General features: G+C 43.9%; 1 protein-coding gene across 5 annotated transcripts in view; it reads left to right on the top strand.

Annotated features, from left to right (window-relative positions):
* Positions 1–19,140, top strand: part of LOC126162203 (maestro heat-like repeat-containing protein family member 1) — a 275,479-nt gene that overhangs the window by 222,097 nt on the left and 34,242 nt on the right. For all 5 annotated transcript variants that reach the window (XR_007535034.1, XM_049918545.1, XM_049918542.1 and 2 more), the window contains exon 28: positions 8,772–8,874. Coding sequence is in view for 4 of the 5 variants with exons in the window: in XM_049918545.1 (XP_049774502.1) it covers positions 8,772–8,874 (103 nt within the window). In the remaining variant the exon portion in view is untranslated. The remainder of the gene's footprint in view (positions 1–8,771; positions 8,875–19,140) is intronic.

Genomic DNA, 19,140 nt, shown 5'->3' with positions numbered 1-19,140 from the left:
TGCTAACAGAGGATTATAAGTTGATATATGCTGATGGAACATCTTTGGCAGTCAAGAGGGCGATAAGTGAAGCTTCCAGTGACTACCAAACTACCTTACTACAATCTTACCAAAAGATCTCTCACAAAATCCAAACAAATTCCAGTCATTATATGTTGTTAGGGCTAAAAATGTTAGTGAAGAAACATTCATAGATGATAAAGGAACTGTAATGGATGGTAGTGAAGCAAAAGCAGGAATACTTAGTTCAGTTTTCAAATTTTCCTTCACTAAGGAAGGTAAAGATACACTATCTCGTCTCATGGCCCAGCAGAGATGACTGACAAAGATATTGGCATCTGTGGGATTGAGTAACAACAAAAATCACTAAAATAAGGCTACAGGGCCCAATGGTATCCTTGTCAAAATCTACACAGAATTTGCAGCTAAGTTAGTCCCTCTTTTAACTATCATCTATGACAGATGCCTCAAAATAAAAACACAATAAATGACTCGTACGGTCTTCCCCTTCCACAGTTGGTTCCAGGCATTCTGTCTACAATCTGCTCCCACTTAGGTGTTCTCTCTTCAGTCTGGCGTGACAGGCCAACACTGGCTTTCTATCTTCGGTCTGGTGCACATGCCCACATGCTGACAAACTATCTGGTGTGGTTCTGGGTGATTCCACTGAAGTCTGCTCCTGCTAGAAGCATCTTGTGATGTTCCTTTGTTGGGTCTGGTGCACCTGGTGCTCTGTCTGCAGTTCATTCCCCTTGTTTACAGTCCAAGTTGTTCTTTTTGTGGAGTTCTACTGCTGCCAATGTTTCATTTTCAACAACTCCAATGCAATATCCCAGGTTCTACTATGCTGGTACCCAATGTTGTGATCCATGAAGTTTTTCCATCACATTTACCTATAAAGACAGTCTTAGAAAACTGCTCCAGTATCTGGGGATCTGTTCCAGAATGATTGTTTCATCATAGTTCATGGAATGATTAAGTTACAAACAGTACCCACCAATGGCTGATTTATTTGCTTGTCTTTGACATACCTCTGATTTCCTTTGCCTCTGATGGCCATGGTCTTATTTGTTGTATGACATGCCACATTTGCAAGGTATATTGTAAATTCCTGGTTCTCATAGTACCAAGTAATCTTTCACATTTCTCAATAGTCCTCTTATTTTGATAGGTGGACACAACACAGACTTGACATTATGCTTCCAGAGAATCCTTCTGATTTTGGTAGAAATAGATCCCTCATAGGACAGGTACACCACAGTCTTTGCTTCATGTTGCTCTTCTTCTAGATTATGTGGCTGAGTGACTGGTTAAAGTGCCTTCTGAGTCTGTTTGGTCATGCATCCATCTCTGCAGAGTACAGATCATAGAGGCTATAGTTTCACTGCCAAACTGGACAGGCCTTGGTGGAGGGGACTAACAGGGTCCCCCACAACTTAGTGAAAGGATTGCTGTGTTTTTCTGAGGCATCTCCACCAACAGTGCTTGGGTATGGATATGGCGACTTCAGGATTTCCCTGCTGGGGCTGCCAACACTGCCAGACTATTTCTACGTTAAACTCTAGTCATACTTCAGCGAACATAAGTGTGGAGTGGAACATTGTTTTGGAGAATGGGTGCCTTAACTTTACCTTCTGGACTGGAAGGAAGGCACGACCTCAAGGTCGACTGTGCATTGATGAGCTGAAATGCTGTTGACGTAAAACAGTCTGTTGTGGGCAACCTGTGGAGCACCATCCACCCTCTAGTTGTATAAGGCTTGCTTCAGTACCCAGAGCTCTATCTTAATTGACATTTGTTTCCCCTAGTGGCTCGTGGGAGCCCTATATGATGACCTCAGTTCACATCTACTCTGGACGTGTTGGATATACTGTCAGTTAGTACCTACACTCAACCAAAAAAGAGAGCTTGGTTGATCAGTCCACACTAGAACTAGTCTCAGAATTGTAGTAACAGGGTACTAGTCTGCCATAACACTCTCATTGCAATCATGGCTCTGAGCACTATGGGACTTAACATCTGTGGTCATCAGTCTCCTAGAACTTAGAACTACTTAAACCTAATTAACCTAAGGACGCCACACACATCCATGCCCGAGGCAGGATTCGAACCTGCGACCGTAGCAGTCGCGCGGTTCCGGACTGAGCGCCTAGAACCTCATTGCAATCATGAGAGCCTTTGAGGTCTCTCTTTTATACATTCACAATGCACTGGAGAATATTGCTGGTTCCTTAAAAAATGTTAAATGATTTCGAACTGGAACACTCATAGTTGAAACTGCCTCGTCAAACCAAGAATCTAAGCCTCTGGGATGCAAAGGCCTCATGTGTCTATGCTGTTGTGGCTGAGCTACATAACACCCTCAACTTATGTAAAGGTGTGATTACCTGATACCATGTAATGGAGATGGACCCTAGGAATTATGTTAAGAATGGAAAAATGTGGGTGTCGCGGAAGTGCAGAACTAAGTGAGGAGATTGGAAGTTCCCACACCAGTTAAAATCACAGTGTGTTCTTTATATGTTTCGTCTCAAAAGCCATTGGATGCAGATGTACTGACAGGACCCTTCTGGATTCTCAGTGACCTGTTCCTGCTTGTGGATGACTTCAGTGCACACAATGTGCTGTGAGGCTTGGCTACCACTTGCTCCAAATGTCAAGTGGTCTCAGATTGCAGTTGATGAAGATAATGAGTCCCCTTGTTAAAATATTTGGCAGAGTACCTGACACCTCAAAATGTCAATAGATCACCAGGGAAGCCTGAAGAATTACACCAAACAACTCTAAGAGTATGACATGTGCCGAACTATCAAGAAGCTGGACAGGCTTCGACATAAGAAAGGGAGGAAGCTGAGTTCTATCAGTTTACTGCTGAGATATTGAGATACAGATTTAGGACCAGTTTTTGCCATGATCAAGCATCACATCAACATCAGAATGGTGAACAAGATAAAACATTGATTATGGCATTTGTGAGAGAGAATTTTTGAGATATGCATCACAAGCTAGATTTAATAGTCAGGTAGCTTTTATACCTTCGCCTGTACTTGGCAGCCTTCTTAGCAGGTGTACGTGGGGACTGTGTGCACAGTGGCTCTTGGTATCCAGTGGAGTACATCATTAAGAATGCACAGTGTGTGAGTCTGCAAAGCTTGACTTCATGAGTAAGGAAACACAGCAAGATGGGGAGACACTCACACTGTGATTAACCTAATTGGGATGCAGTTTGATGTCGGCACTTTGAAGGTGCTCAGTGCAGATCTCACCTTTTGCAACAATCCTAGAAATTCCTATTTCTAGTTTCATCAGCTCAGTGGAGCAAGTAGCCAACACATTTCTACCAAATGAGGCAGAAGAAATTCACTGGGAGACATGCAGGGTGCTCACCAAGACAAAGTCTCCAAAATTAAAAATATTAAGTGATAAGAGGCTTGCATTCAAGAGCCCCCTGGAAGGCAGCAGCATTGTGCTGTCACCAGCAGACAGGGGGGACTCCACAGTCATTTTGCAGCAGGCTGATTGTGATGAGAAAGTGCATCATCATCTTGAGACCACTGCATACAGACTTTTGGATTGCAAACGTACATACAAAGTGGACAAGAAGACCCCAAGTCTCTCCTGAAGGAAATACGTATATCTGACAAGGTCATTACATGGCAACGATCGAGAGTGCCAGTACCACCTAGGTTATATGGGTGGTCGAAAGAACTCGAAAGGCATGCCACTGCACCCAGTAGTTGGCAACATTGGCACATCAGCATACTCAGCAGCCAGGTACTTCAGGTACGTGAAGAAACTACTGTTCCCGTATGTGAGGAAGTGTGTTTGTCATATTTGCAACTAAGAGGACATCTTACAATGCCTCAAGCAACTACATATTACAGAATGTGGTATAATTGTCAGTTTTGATGTGATGTACATGTTCACCTGGGTGGTATTGAAAGAATCATTGGCTGATTGTAGAGAAATTTGACAGTGCTCTGTTGGTTTGTTCAGGCATATACTGACCACAACTTATTTTCTACATGGGGGGGGGGGGGGGGGGGGGAGAGCAATATTGTGAGCAGGCAGGTGTAGCCGTGGGCAGCTCTCTTTCCCCAGTGGTTGCTTATATGTTCGTTAAAAGATTTGAAGAGAAGCCATTAGAGATGGTCAGATATGAATCTACATGTTTCTTCAGTTATGTGGATGGTACCTTAGTGATCTGGCCTCGTAGTAGGGAGAAGATCGATGAGTCTCTGGAGCATCTTAACACATGCCACTTAAGTAATAAATTCACCGTGAAACTGGGAAAGGATGACCAGTTGCTGTTTGTGGATTTATTTGTCAAAAGGAGAGCAAATGGGTCATTGGTTTACATAGTGTATTGCAAACCTACACACTGGTTATACCTGCAAGCCAGCAGCTTTCACCACTCAGTACAGAAGAATGGAGCTCTTAAGACATTGGTCCATTGGGCGCACACCTTGTAATACCTAGGTAGATGGCAGCAGAAATAGAACATCTATGATCTGTATTCTGCAGAAATGGATACAAGGCTAAACATATTGAGAAGGCGCTTCAACCAGCCACTTTGCCACATGATCTAGGAAAAAAGCAATGTGGAGCAAAGACTGTGGTGTACCTGTCCTATGTGGGGTCTATTTCTGCCAAAATCAGCAGGATTCTCAGGAAGAATAATATCAAATCTGTATCGTATCCCCCTATCAAAATAAGAGGACTGCTGAGAAATATGAAAGATCACATGGTACTATGAAAACCAGGAATTTACAATGTACCTTGCCAGTGTGGCATGTCATACAACAACTGGGACTGTGGCCATCAGAGGCAAAGGAAATCAGAGGTACGCCAAAGACAAGAAAATAAATCAGTCACTTGTGGGTACTGTTTGTAACTTAATCATTCCATGAAATATGCTGAAACAAGGGTTCTGGGACAGATCTCCAGATACTGGAGCAGTATTCTAAGAGTGTCTATAGAAATAAAGGGAATGGAAAAACTTCATGAATCGTGGAACTGCGTACGAGTACAGTCTAGCATGGGCTCCTGCACTGGAGTTGCTGAAAATGTGACATTAGCAGCAGCAGAACTCCAGAAAAAGAAGAACTGAGAATGTAGACATGAGGAACGAAACCCACACAGAGCACGAGGCATACTGGACTGAAGTTAGAACATCACAGGATGCTTCTAGCAGGAATAGACTGTGGAGGAAACCCTTAGAACTGCATTCGAGCAGAAGTTGAAAATCAGAGCTTGGCCTGGATTACCGGACCAAATGGGTAACATCTTAAAATGCTTGTAGCATGAACAGAGCACAAAGGGAACACCTAGAACTTCACCAAACTGTAGATGGAATGCCAGCACTTGGTCTACCACACTGGACTGTAGAGGAAATGCCTAGTTAAATGGACTGCAGACAGAGCACCTGAAACTGACCATTTATGGGGAAGGCTGTATGTATAAATACCTCTTCTACTCGCTGAGCAGTCTCAGGTAGCACCTGATGAGGATAATGAGTCACATAGTCAAAATATTGTGCAAGATCAACGCTACAATCTGGCAGAATTCCTGACACCTCAAGTTACGAGTTTTTAGGGTTATGAAATGAGATGATCGCATAATCTCAGTCATAGGTAAAGCAGGTGGAAGGATACTGGAAGAAAGCAGTTAGTCTGCCATGGAGGTCACCTACAGGTCACTTGTGCACCCCACCCTAGAGTGTTTCTCAAGTGGGTGGAACCAAGACCAAACAGGGCTAACACAACATATTGATCGTATACAAGGAAGAGTGGGACAGAATGTCAAATGCTGGTTTGATTAATGGGAGATCATCCTGAAATATTGAAAAAAACTGAATTCACAGACCCTTGCAGATAGATACAAATTTTCCCAAGAAAATCTATGTATAAAATGTCAGGGACCAGCATTAAGTGACAGTGAAAACAAAATTAGACTAATAACAGCAAGCACAGAGGTATTTAAGCGTTCCTCTTTGCTGCAATCCACATCTGACTGTAACGGCAAGAAACCCTAGTGTGTGGTATCGTACTAATCCCCTCTGCCATGCATTTCATAGCTGCAGCTTGATTGTGGTTCAAGGGGCTGTATTGGTTGGAGTGGGCTAGAGGAGGAGGGGGAGGTGGTGGCATCAGTGACTGTCAGGAAAGGGCAGCTAGTGGGATGGAGGGAGGCAGCAAATGGATGTGAGAGGAAGTGGTAGTGGTAAATTTGTGCAGCACATGATGATGATGATGATGATGATGATGATGATGATGATTTGGAGTGTATTGGACTGGGGAGACAGAACAGAGGAAGTGGAGACTGCAGTAAGGGGTGTGTTTACGGAATGATTGCACTTGAGGTCTTGGGTTGTGAAGTAGCCATTGAAATTGAGCACGTTGTTCTCAGCACCATGTTTTACCACTTGCTGGTCAAGTTTTCTCCTGGTTTCAGATTGGCAGTGGCCATTCATTCGAGTAGACTCTCAGTTGGTAGTCACGCCCACATAGAATTCTGTACAGAACTTGCAGCAGATCTGGTATATGACACAGGTACTTTCGCAGTTGCAAGTAGTCCCATCCTCCGGTGAGATGGAGTAAGTCTGTGACAGGACTGGAGTAAGATGTACTGGACGAATGCATCGGTCAGGTCATGCACTTGGGTTTTTCTCATGCGTATGACCCTTGTGGCAAGTGGTTGTAGCATGAGGATGGACATGGACATTGCATAAATTAGGTGGGTGATGGGATAACACTTTGGAGCGGTGGGAGGATTGTGGATAGGATGTTCGTTATTTATGTGCATGATGATAAATAATTGGAACTGTGGCACGGGGTGATACTGGGTGATGAGGAGGATGCTCTTTTGCTGGTGGTTCTTCAGTGCGGTGAAAAGATTGCAGGTGTGTGAGAACACTGCATGGGAAAAGTGGGCAGACTGTGGTTGGGGGATAGTACCAGTTTGTAAAGGCATTAGTAAGACACTGAAAATAAATGGTAATGGTTTTTCATCACTGTAGGTGCACTGTGCTCTGGTGTTAACATTATATGGACATCTTCTATTGTAGGGCTATCCAAAATGTGGATACTTTTAATTGTTAGTGAGCTTGAAACGAACAGAAGTTTTGAATGGAGCCATTGGAGATGTGGAGGTCAAAAAAAGTCAAGGAAACTGGCACACTGGTCTGAGGAAGAGTAAGTCAAGCAAATGACAGAAAAGCTGTTGAGGATGTGGAGCAATACGGCAGGCGTGTCATGACCCTGGGTCCATATCAAGAAGATATCATCAGTGAACTTCAACCAAGCAAGTAGTTTGCGATTTTGGATGGCTGGGAAGGCTTCCTTTAAGTGGTCTGTAAACAGATTGGCATATGAGGGAACCATGTGTGTGCAGATGGCTGTACTACAGATTTGTCTGTCTTCCTCTCAAAGGCGTAATAGTTAGTTGTGAGAATATAATTAGTTAGATGTATAAGGAATGAAGTCTGGAGTCACAAGTACATTGGGAGAGATAGTCTTAAATTGCTGGGAGGCCATGGACATGGGAGTTGTTGTACAGGGAGATGTCAACAGTTAAAAATCCAGTTGGTAATGGGATGAAAGTGATTTGGAGTCACTGAAAGAAGTGATTCATACGTTTAATGTGCGAGTCTAGGCTGTAGGCAGTTGGTTGGAGATGTTTGGTGAAAAAGAGCAGATTTTTGTTCTGTGGGAGAACAGTAGCCAGCTACAGTGATAAGTCCAGAATTGTTGGGTTTATGAACTTCAAGAAGCAGTAAAAATTGGGTGTGTGGGGGGGTGGGAGGTCATTGGGGTGAGGAGAGAACTTGGTCCACATGAGAAATTTTGGGGTGGATCTACAGATTTGAGTAGGGGTTGGACGTTATGCTGAACTACTGGCATGGAATCACTGTGGCAAAACTTGTAGGTGGAGTTTTCAGGTTGTTGGCAGGTTATTTCTGTCAGTTCATCACCGCTGTTCATCACAACAGTGGTGGAGCCTTTGTATGTACATAAGATGATTGACGCAGGGTCTGTCTTGTGATTACATATTGCTTTTCTTTCCTCTGTTGAGAGGTGTGTATTCCTGTGAAAGTACCTTGGTAAGGTGAGTGAGGACAGTCTGAAGATAAGGGACTCCTGGAAGGGAACTAGGGAATGGTTTGGTGGGAGAAGGAAAGGGTCATGTTTGGATGGTGGTATGAATTTGAATAGACAAGGTTCAATGTTGGGGTTAGGTTGACAGGTTGGTTGGTGCATTGGTAGCTAACAGCGTTTCTACTGTAGGCTTTGGGAGAAAAAGAGTAGGTCTTTGATGAGCTTGGTGAGATTGAGCTCGGATGTGTGGCACAATATGAGGCCTTTGGATAGGACTAAAATTTCTGTACCATTGATGATTTGGTGGATATGTTGAGAACAGTGTTCTGAGTTTGTTTGGGTTTTGTGGGATGTTTGGAGGAATTTTGAGGTATGTGGCAGATGGAAAAGTCCAGTAAGATGTGGTCTGGATTCTATGAGGGATTGATGAGGACATGTGCTGGGGATAGGATTAATTTCAAAGTGTAGTGGTGAGCAGAGGCAGGAATAGGATGTAAGTAAATGTAATAATTTTTGAAGATGGTTTGTGGAGTGCTCTTCCAAGATGTTAGAGGGCAAAGGTTACAGTTTTGGGGATATGATGCAGGCAGTTGTGAGAAGTAGTTTTAAATTGCAATATTCTATAAGTGAATCACACGACATTTATTTCAGTCACTTACTTAATTTACTTTACAGGTTGATGACTTGAAGGATTTGATGCCATTACTAATAATGAACACTCTTTCTTACCTGAAGAGCTCTTGGCCAAGAATTAGAGGAAATGCAGCAATGTTAATAGGTAATTACATCTCCACCATTATTTCTTAATAAAGCTATAAGTGTGTTTTACTGTCCTGCATTAAGAAACATGTTTTAGAGATTATTAGTACAAATGCAGGGCGCTCTTTCCATCATTAGCAGTATGTTAGGTAAAATCAAATACATTTCTATAATCAAGAAACTTTATACTGTAAACCAGAGTAGGTCATTGTTACAGAAAAAGTTTATTAGCAGAGCAAAAATTTTTAGAGCTCATGGTGCTACAAAATTTTGAACATCAAGTTCTTATGTAAAAATAAATATTCCTTAGAAAAACAAATTGCATCATAAGAAATAAATAAACAAATTTCTATCTGAAATGTGTGCAGCCAGTAATGGTTGCATGTGAGTCTGACAGTCAGGGGGTTCCTATGCTCTGGGATTGCCAACATTGCCAGTGCTCTATTACAATAAACTCTGGGCATATTTCAACAACCATTGTGTGGCATGACAGTGGAAAATTATATGTCTCTGGGTGTGTGGGCTCCTGGCATAGCTTAGCTGCTTGGATTGCAAGAATGGTAGACAAATGTCTATACAAAAAAGATGACCGCAACTGCCACACCCCAGTTGTATGAGGCTTACCCAAGCAAGCAGGGCTCTGCTTGGATGAGCATTTATTTCCCTACTGCTTTGTGGGAACAAAATGGGTTCTACTGCTCAAACTCAAAATACTGACACAAAGAATTGAAAGAACGTAAATTTGCCAAAGTTACTTTATTGTAGTCGAGAGAGAGCAGGTGTCCTTTGAGAAAATTTCACCATTCACATTGAAATTTCAACAAACGTTTGAAAGCAATTTAAGGTCTTTGAAGGAGTCAAATGACTCTGTAACCTCATGCTAGTGGTCAACGTAAGAACATCACACAACATTTTTTGTACCCTAAAGGTTTAGATACTTAACACCCTGTAATAACTGAAATACACAGCGTACTTAATGTCAGCAAGGGATTTGTCATGGATGGTTTTATCTGCTTCAAAGTTAGATCTTATATACCAAACCTTCTCAAACATTCTAAATGCCAAAAGTCTGGAAAAAAGTTTTGGTTGTACTGGTGAAGTTGTGTATGTTAGATGAGTCAAAGGTATACAAAGCAAATTTTGTATACCTTCCCCAAAGTGTACAAACTGTGCGGATGATCATAACAAGTTGAGCCGAATTTCTGTTACATAGCAAAGAGAGGAAAAATTCAGGAACTGAATGTGATGAGGAGAATCCCATACACTGAGGCAAAGAAAGCGTTCAAGACAATACCATCTGCAGCATTCACAACATTCTTTGCAACAGCCTTTGCAAAACCCTTTAACCAAGAGCTACACATCGACTCCAATATAAAAGCCAGATACAAGTGTACACAAATGTAGAGCTGTATTTGAAGAACAAAAAAATCTTTCAAAATTTTTTAGTGCTCTAGGTCAATGGCTCTTCCAAACAAAAATATTATGTCCCAAAAAGCTAAATAAAAATCATCTTTGTCCATACAGACTACGCCCCCTTGAAATAAAGCGATAGTAACAGCCAAGAGGTGACCAAACTGAAAGAACATTGTTTTAAAAACATCAGTTCGGTGGCTATTGTCACTTTCTGAAAGCGAAGGCAATGTTACAGAAATAGATAAGCTTGTGGAGGAACAAAATGGCCTGACCTGACAGCATTTTCCCCTATCATCTGCAGTGCATCACCATGACATAGAGAAAGGAGGAGAGAGAACGCTCACTAAAAGATGACTCCCGTAATTCAGTGGAATGTGAGTGGACTCTCATCTCATATAGAGGAGTTCAAACTCCTTGTTTGCAAAAAGTCACTGTATCTATTTTCTGCGGGGGATAAACTTGAAAAAATGATTATATTCCATGTTAGAAGTCTATTCTCTCCATCTGCTGCCTCAGATACATCTCGTTGGGTGTGGACCATTCCATCCTCTTTTGTATCTTTACAAAGCACTAGCCTATCTTGACTGGATTACAGGTACTGGCATATGGATCAGTAGCTTCTTCCACATTGTTGGCACTGGTTCACTACATTGGAATCTACTGTGCTGCTGGCACCTCTTGGTTGAGCTTAGTGGACAGCCTCCTGGCAGAGGCCACGATCTTTGCACACGGATCAGACATCACCAATTACTACTACCCCCCCCCCCCCCCCTCCAAAGGGCTCGCCAATCTTTAGTGAGTTCGTGCTTGGCTACTAAGGGGTCCCTGCTTTTGCAACACCTCTTCCTGTTCCGTGCTGCATGTCTATCCTCCTGTATTTTTAGGAATGCGTGTTGTAGTTTTGGTAGCCCGGCATTGGAATATTCCCTCATCTGTCTTTCTTCATTCTCCATCTCCTCCCCTACCTCTGCTTCAGGATTTAAGGTTTCACTTTGCTTCTTCTTCCTCCCTGTGTGCTCCTGAAGGCCAGCCCAGGTGTTTGACCTGTAACAGGTAACAGGTGTAAGTACCAGCTCCATGTCGGCAGGTAGGGTTTGCACATACCTTCTGACACAGCCCAGATCCAGGGAGGGGTGACTGCCTGAGCTGTTACCTTCCCAGTTGCCAATTATTCCCACTTTCAGGAGTTTTGGAGGTGTGACTTGAGGTGTGAACAATCATCTAAGGTGCGTCTGCGTGAACCCCTCGGTGGGGAGGGGGAGGGGGACAGTTGGAAGGAGCACACCATCAGAGATGCTGACAATCGTGGGGGATTTTTTCGCAGTGATCCAATCACCATCTCAATCTATGTCTACTAAACATAAATGGAATGAGGCTAACGATTCAAAAGCTGTCACAGCTGTAGCTCGTTTCCTCATGGTCATATACCGAAGGAGGAGTCCTTTGCTACGGTTAGTCCATTTATTATTCAGGAAGGTGTTGATGCAATTGCAGGCCCTGTGGAATCCTGCTCTTGCTTACATAATGGAACTTTGCCTCTGGAGACCAAGTGTGATTTTTCAAGCCCAACAACTGCCTACCAGCTTTTGCTCCTCCATGGCCATTCTCTTGGTGATGAGGCCCATTGAAAGCTAAATACTTCACATGGTGTTATTTACACTAGACTGCTTGACAGTCTGACTGAAGGAGAAATCCAAACTTACCTCTCTGATTGGAGAATCACTGTTGTCCATTGGGTAATGAGGAAGGTGGATGCAACCTTAATGCCTACACATGCACTCTCTTTCTCATGTTTAATTGAGCAGTGCTTTCATTGAACATCAAGGCAGGTTATGAAGTCATCACAGTCAGACTGTACATTCCATACTAAATGCATTGCTATCAGTGTCAGCGTTACAGCCACATACCCACTTCCTATCAATACACAGCCAAATGTGTTACTTGTCGTAGAGATGCTCACGAGGGGAATTGCCCACCTTTTACCATCTGGCACTTATTCTGTTGTTGCTACAACTCTCTCCACAAGCGACATGGCCACACAGACTTGTGACCTCCAGTTCAGCACTGCAGTTGTAAAATTGCCCAATATCAAGGTACTGTCGCTGTCTTCTCCTACAGCTGCACACAAGCCACGAAATCTTTACCTCCAGAAGCGAACTCACCTGCTAAACAACCAGCAGGCCAGAAAGGACAAAAGGAATACTCCCATGAAGACTTTTTACGTCCCTCCAGCGAACAACCATGTGAGTCTTCATCTGCCAACCATAAAGGCTCTAAGAAATTGAATAAAGGCAATCAGTCTTCTCCTTCCCTGCTTTGGAGATCCTCTTCATCGGTGTTGCGATGTGACACCTTCACCCTTCTGACCCCATTTCACCGATGCACACTGCTTACCATTTTTATGCCCTAGAATCTGCAGGCCGAGCAAGGGAGAATGCCGATTCCTCTGGAACGAGATCCTCCGGAATCTGCACCCTGTAGCAGTGAGTCTTTGAAGCCTGGCACTCGGCAGTCGCCAAGGTGACTACCCTCTATTTGTTCCCTCCTCCCCATTCCCTGTTATGACTCTTCTCTAATGGAACATTTGTGGCATTAGATCTAACAACAAGAAATAATGGCTGCTCTTGGAATCGCAGTGTTCACTTATTTTCTGCCACCAAGAAACAAAATTGCGTCTCTGTGACCACTTTGACCTTCCCCTTTGAGGATGGCATTCCATCTCATGGGGAGTCATGCTGCTCATTCAGGATGATGTCCATAGCCAAACAATCTCACTGAACACCTGGCTGCAAACTGTTTCTATCCACATTTTCCTTCCCCACTTCACCTTTTTTCTTTGTAATGACTACATCCCTCTATCATTCGCTGTTACCAGAGCAGACTTACTCCAGCTTATTGGTCAGCTCCCTCACTTCTTTTTGCTGCTCGGCAACTTTAAAACACACTGTCCCCTTTTGGGCTCTTCAAGAACTTGTGTGAGAGGTTCCCTCGTTCCCGAGATTCTCAATAACTCAACCTCATCTGTGTCAACACTGGAGCACCCATGTACTTTTCAGATTCCATGCACACCTACGCCCATCTGGACCTCTTGTTCTGCACTGCCCAGCTTGCTCGTCGTCTCGAGTGGTCCATTCTCTCTGACACATACCCAAGCGTGCATTTTCAGTGCACTGTCCATTTGCTAACTCCTACCCCATCTACATGTAAACCCATTTGGCAACTTTCTGAGGCTCACTGGAGGCATTACTTTTCCCTGGCGACATTCAACAAACAACATTTTCCAACTTGTGATGACCAGGTTAAGTACCTTACTAACATTATCCTTACCACTGCAGTATGTTCCATACCTCGCACTTCATCTTTTACCATGCCATGTGCTGGTCCCCTGATGGACTGAGGCGTGTTGAGAGACAGTTCACACCCAGAGATGTGCTCTCCGCATTTTTAACTATTATCCTATGATGGCAAACTATATTCATTATGAACAGTTGCATGCACAATGTCGTTGCATTCTTTAGGATAGCAAAAAAGGTAGCTATTTTTTTAACATTTTCGCTTCCTCTTCTGCCGTGTGGGGCAACCTCCATTGGCTCCCCAGGAACAAGGTCCTTTCTCTGATTTTTGGCCCGACCATAGCAGATGATCTCATTGTGGACCCTATTGCTATCTCCAACACCTTAGGCTGCTATTTTGTGGAGATTTCAAGCTCCACCCACTGTCACCCCATCTTCCTCCCTCAGAAACAAGTGGAGGAGGCTCAGGTGATAGCCTTCTCCTCTCAGAATCATGAATGTTACAGTGGCACTATTACTATTTGGGAGCTATACCATGCTCTCACTTCATCCCGATCTTCCATGTCAGGGCTGGACGATGTTCACATTCAGGTGGTGCAGCACCTTTGCGTCAAGGCTCCACCTTGAGTGTCATCCTCTTTGCTATAACCGTTAATCCTATTATGACCTGTCTCCCACCAGACAACTTGGCTTCTTTTGTGTCAATGACTTTGCAGTCTGTTGCAGTTCTCCATGGACTTGTCTCATTGTGTGGGGTCTTCAGTGATGTCTTGATCATATTTACTCTTGGAGCATTGACAGTGGCTATCATTTTTCAACTGACAAAACTGTCTGTATAACTTTCTGGTGGTGCAAAGTGTTTCTTCCACCATCTTTAAATGTTTATGCTATTGTTTTTCCATTTGCTAAAACTACAAAATTTCTGGGACTCATGCTTCATAGAAAACTTTCTTGGTCCTCTCAAGTGTTAAGACGTGGCCACTTGTTATACCAGATCCCTCAATGTCCTACATGTCCTAAGCAGTACATCCTGTGGATTAGATCAGACCACCCTCCTCCATTTGTACTGATCCCTTGCCCGTTCGAAACTAGACTATGGGTGTTTCGTTTATTAATATGCCCATCCGTCCATCTCGCACAGTCTTAACACAATCCATCATTGTGGAATACATTTGGCCACTGGCGCCTTTTACACTAGCCTGGTTGAGAGTCTATGTGCAGAAGCTGCCGAACTACCACTGTCATACCGGTGTGATGGTCTCCTCAGCGGATGCACATGTTGTGTGTCTGCCATGTGTGGACATCCATCCTATGACCCCTTTCTCTACAACTCCCTTGACTGTCAGTATGTGGCGTGCCATTCTTCTGTATTACCTCCCGGAGTTTGCTTTTGGCCATTGCTCCAGCAGCTTAACGTCACACTACTTGCCATGTTCCCAATGGGTATGAAGCCTTTACCACCTTGACTTCGTGCGGCGGCCTGTGTTTGTCGGATTTCAATAGCTTCCCAAGGAAAGCACTCTGGATTCAATCTATCACTGTAAGTTTCTCAACCTTTGCATGCAACTTAGCAATAATACCTTTGTATACACTTATGGTTCTAAGACTGACCATGGTGTTGAGTGTGCCATCATCTTTGGCACTGACCATGTTTGGTATCAGCTTCCAGAACACTGCTCAATATTTATAGCAGAGCTCTTTGCCTTCTATCAGACCATGCAGCACATCTGGCGACAAAGCTTTTGAATTGTGCCATACACTCTGATTGTCGCAATGCCCTCCAGAGCCTGTGTGTGCTGCACACAGCCCATCCCATAGTGCACTGTGTGCAAAAAACTTTCACTTGATCGCTGTTCAGGGAGCAACTGTGATGTTCGTGTGGGTTCTGGTTATGTCGGTCTGATGGGAAATGAGGCTACCGTCACCCTACCTTGGCCTGCTACCTCTTCCACACCTTCAGATGATCTCCGCGTTGCCACCTGTCGGCATGTGGCGTCACTTTAGCAACACCACTTGTCTTCTCTTCACGGGAAAAAACCTCTGAGGAATTAAACCTCTCCAAGCAGCTTGGCCAACCTCCTCTAGGCCCTCTTGCTACGAGGAGACCATTTTAGCTAGGTTACATATTGGGCTCTGTCTTTTTAGCCATTACCATTTGTTAAGTGGTGATCTCTCACCACTTTGTGCTCATTGTCATCGCCATTTCCTGACTGAATGCTCTTTTTTTTAACTGCTTAAGTTCGAGTGTGTGCATGCTGTCCGAGTTACTGGCCATTTGAGTGAATGACATGCGGCCTGTAAATTGCATTTTACATTTTATCCATCATAGCAATTTGGCGAAGGACATTTAATCTTTTGATCAGGACCTCCACTGTGTCTACAGCATATTTAGTGGACCTTTTTCCAAGAGGAAGTCCTTGTTTCTAGCTCTCTTTCTTCTACTGATTGGGCTTAAGGTGTATTTGCTTTTAACTTATTTTTCTTATTAGTGTTCTAAGTTTATGACATGGGCACTTATGACCTCAATTGCTTTTGCACAAAAAGGAGGAAAAAAAGAAAAAAAATTACTGCTAAATAATGCAGTACATATCCACAGCTTCCCAGAACACCTAAATCACCATATCCTTTTTCCTGAGAGAGAGAGAGAGAGTAGCCTCCCGTAAGAGCGACCTGTGTTTGGTGTTACAGCAGCAGTTTATCTGAAGTCTCTTCGCTCTGAGCTCTGCCTTCCTCCATTGAACTCCCTCTTCAGGTTACCTTATCAAACCCCACTGTGGTGATTAACTCATCCGATGATCCAGCTGGATTTTTGCATTGGACTAAAGGAGATCATAGATGACTCTGCATTTTAGCACATGTTTCTCTCAGTTCTTGGCAAATTTCAGTGTCCAGCAATCATCCATAGTGATTGCACAAAGGTTGTTGACATCAGCTATGCCTTCTCACATTCTGGGATGCCATAAACGACACTCAGTATCACTTGAGCGCAGTGTTTTACAGCAGAATTAGAGCTCATTATCCTAGCCCTTCATTATACCTGGACTTGCCCTCGTGAAAATTTCCTGGTCTGTAGTGACACTTTAAGCAGCCTGCAGACCATAAGCCAATGCTGTTCCTGAAACCCATTGGTTTTGACCCAATATGATCTTTCTCCCATCTATGGTACTGGAAGCTCAGTTTTATTCCTCTTGACACCAAGTCATATAGGGATTCTGAGAAATGGTTTTGAAGACTAGTTAGCAAAGGAAGTTACTGAGACGGAAAACCTAGAGATGGAGATAACAGGATCTGTCCTGCAGTTGACCAACTTTGATTTCTTCATTATGTCCACTGGTTTTGGCTGTGCATGCCTTTCCGTATGACACTGGTCCAGTGCTAGTGCACAGGAATGATGACAGTACCGAGCAGCTGATTGCCTACGTGTCAGAGAAGTTGAAACCTGCTTAAAAGAACTAATCACAGATAGAGAAAGAAGCTTTGGCAATTATCTTCACAATTAAGAAGTTCTGTGTTTACCCATTTGGGATCAAGTGTACACTCACTACAGACCACAACCTACTGGTATTGCTCTTCCAACTGTGCCCCCAGACTGCACGGAGTGGCCGCGCAGTTTGAGGCACGATGTCACAGATTGTGCGGCCCCTCCCACTGGAGGTCTGAGTACTCCCTTGGGTGTGGGTGTGTGTTGGTCTTAGCATAAGATTGTTTAGGTAGTGTGTAAGCCTAGGGACCGATGACCTCAGCAGTTTGGTCCCTTAGGAATTCACACATATCTGAACATTTTTTTTGGTGCTCTCAGCCTCCAGAGTGGACTGCCCAACAGCTCCAGAATGGAATGCTCTTCCTCTGCTTCTGCATTATGCCATTAAATACAAGCCCAAGCACAATGCGCAGATGCAGCTCTCCAATCCATCTCTCTCTGTCTCGCTCACACACACACACACACACACACACACACACACACACACACACACACATACACACGATCAAATCCAGCCCTTAACCAGCAGGAACTCTCATTTTTCCATATAGTCTTGGAGCAGTGGCACTCCTTATATGGTTTCCCATTACAGCTGTTCAAATCACTGCTGATACATGCCATGACTTTCTCTTACAGCACCTCATGCATTATGTGCTCCATGTGTGTCCCATGTTTTTCAAAGAATGTCGGTCTGGATCTCCAGGCATGGGCTTGCCTCGCCCACTGTCTGTCAGCCATCACCGATGTTCTCCTGCTTGATGATGAGACAGCTGTTCACTGTTTTATCATCCTGATGCCCTCAGGGCTACAACTCTTCCATTGCAGGCATTGGTGTACATCAAAGATGAAAAACCTCATGATGCCACATGCCTACTGGCCAGACAAGGATGTAGAGGCCGTGGTGTGCAGATGTTCCCTTTGTGTCTAGCACCAGACCATTCTGCCCGTGTCTTTCGCAGCCTCTTCACCTTCGGCTGTTCTTGCCCACTCTTCTGCACCCCAGCTCCACATTGCTGACACCTCTGATTCCTCCCACCAGCCAGTGGGCTTAAGTCCCAGGACACTAACCATGCCACACACACAAAAAAAAAAAAACTTCCAAACATCGTCCAAGCAGAATGAGCACTTTGCCTGTGAAAGGCAAAGGTCCCGAGTTTGAGTCTCGGTCCGGCACACAGTTTCAATCTGCCAGGAAGTTTCATCGTCCAGACAGTTTGGGCGCTATGCGCCCATTTCAGTGGGAAGGGATCTGATGTCACAGTGTGGTGATTTTTAAAGCCTGGTGAAGGGCATGGAAGTTGGAGATGGCCTCCAGGCAGCGTTGCTACATCTGCAAACACTAGCCTCACAACTGTATCATTGACAGCAGTCACACCCATGTTGCTGGGCACACTACAAAGCAGTGACTCTTGTCTTGAGTTGTGATTTCATTTCACTCTTTGGATCATTCTCTCTACGCATCATTGTTTTTGTCTTGGGAATCGCTACGGCTTTGGTTTTAGCTCTTGGATTACTCATTTTAACAGGTTATTCTACTGTGCCATCTCCACTACCCATTTTCCTCTTGTTATAGTCCTCCCGTTCATACTCAACAACTCACATTTGGACAATTTCTGTGGGTTCTTGAGTTGTTTCTGGTTGTCAGATTTTGGTCACTATAACTACATCTTTAGCTTCACACCCAGATTTCGCACTTACCATGAGTGGTTGGCTTAACCGCTTCAGCTATTCAAGCACTCCTCCATCATAAATCCAGACATTTACATATCATGGAGTTTGGATCAGTGTTAGAGGCGTGCTTGGATATCCTAAATGCTTAAGATGACCACTCGCAATGAATGGGAAATCAGGACCTGGGTCCGAGACATGGTCCAGCACAAATTTTCACATGTCACAGACAGCTGACATCAGTCCAGGTTGGCAAAATGCAAACGCATTTCATAATATTTACCATGCCTATAATCATCAGAACACTGTCAGGTGTTCATGCACGCATGGAAGATATTGTAATGTGGAGATACATTCACTGTATAAACACAGACATTGTAACCATTCATGATGAATGGTACATTGTGGCCACTACAAACGAACTGTGTAC

Source organism: Schistocerca cancellata, chromosome 2 (genome assembly GCF_023864275.1).
Source record: "Schistocerca cancellata isolate TAMUIC-IGC-003103 chromosome 2, iqSchCanc2.1, whole genome shotgun sequence".
NCBI lineage: Eukaryota > Metazoa > Arthropoda > Insecta > Orthoptera > Acrididae > Schistocerca > Schistocerca cancellata.
This window is presented reverse-complemented; position numbering and strand designations above follow the sequence as displayed.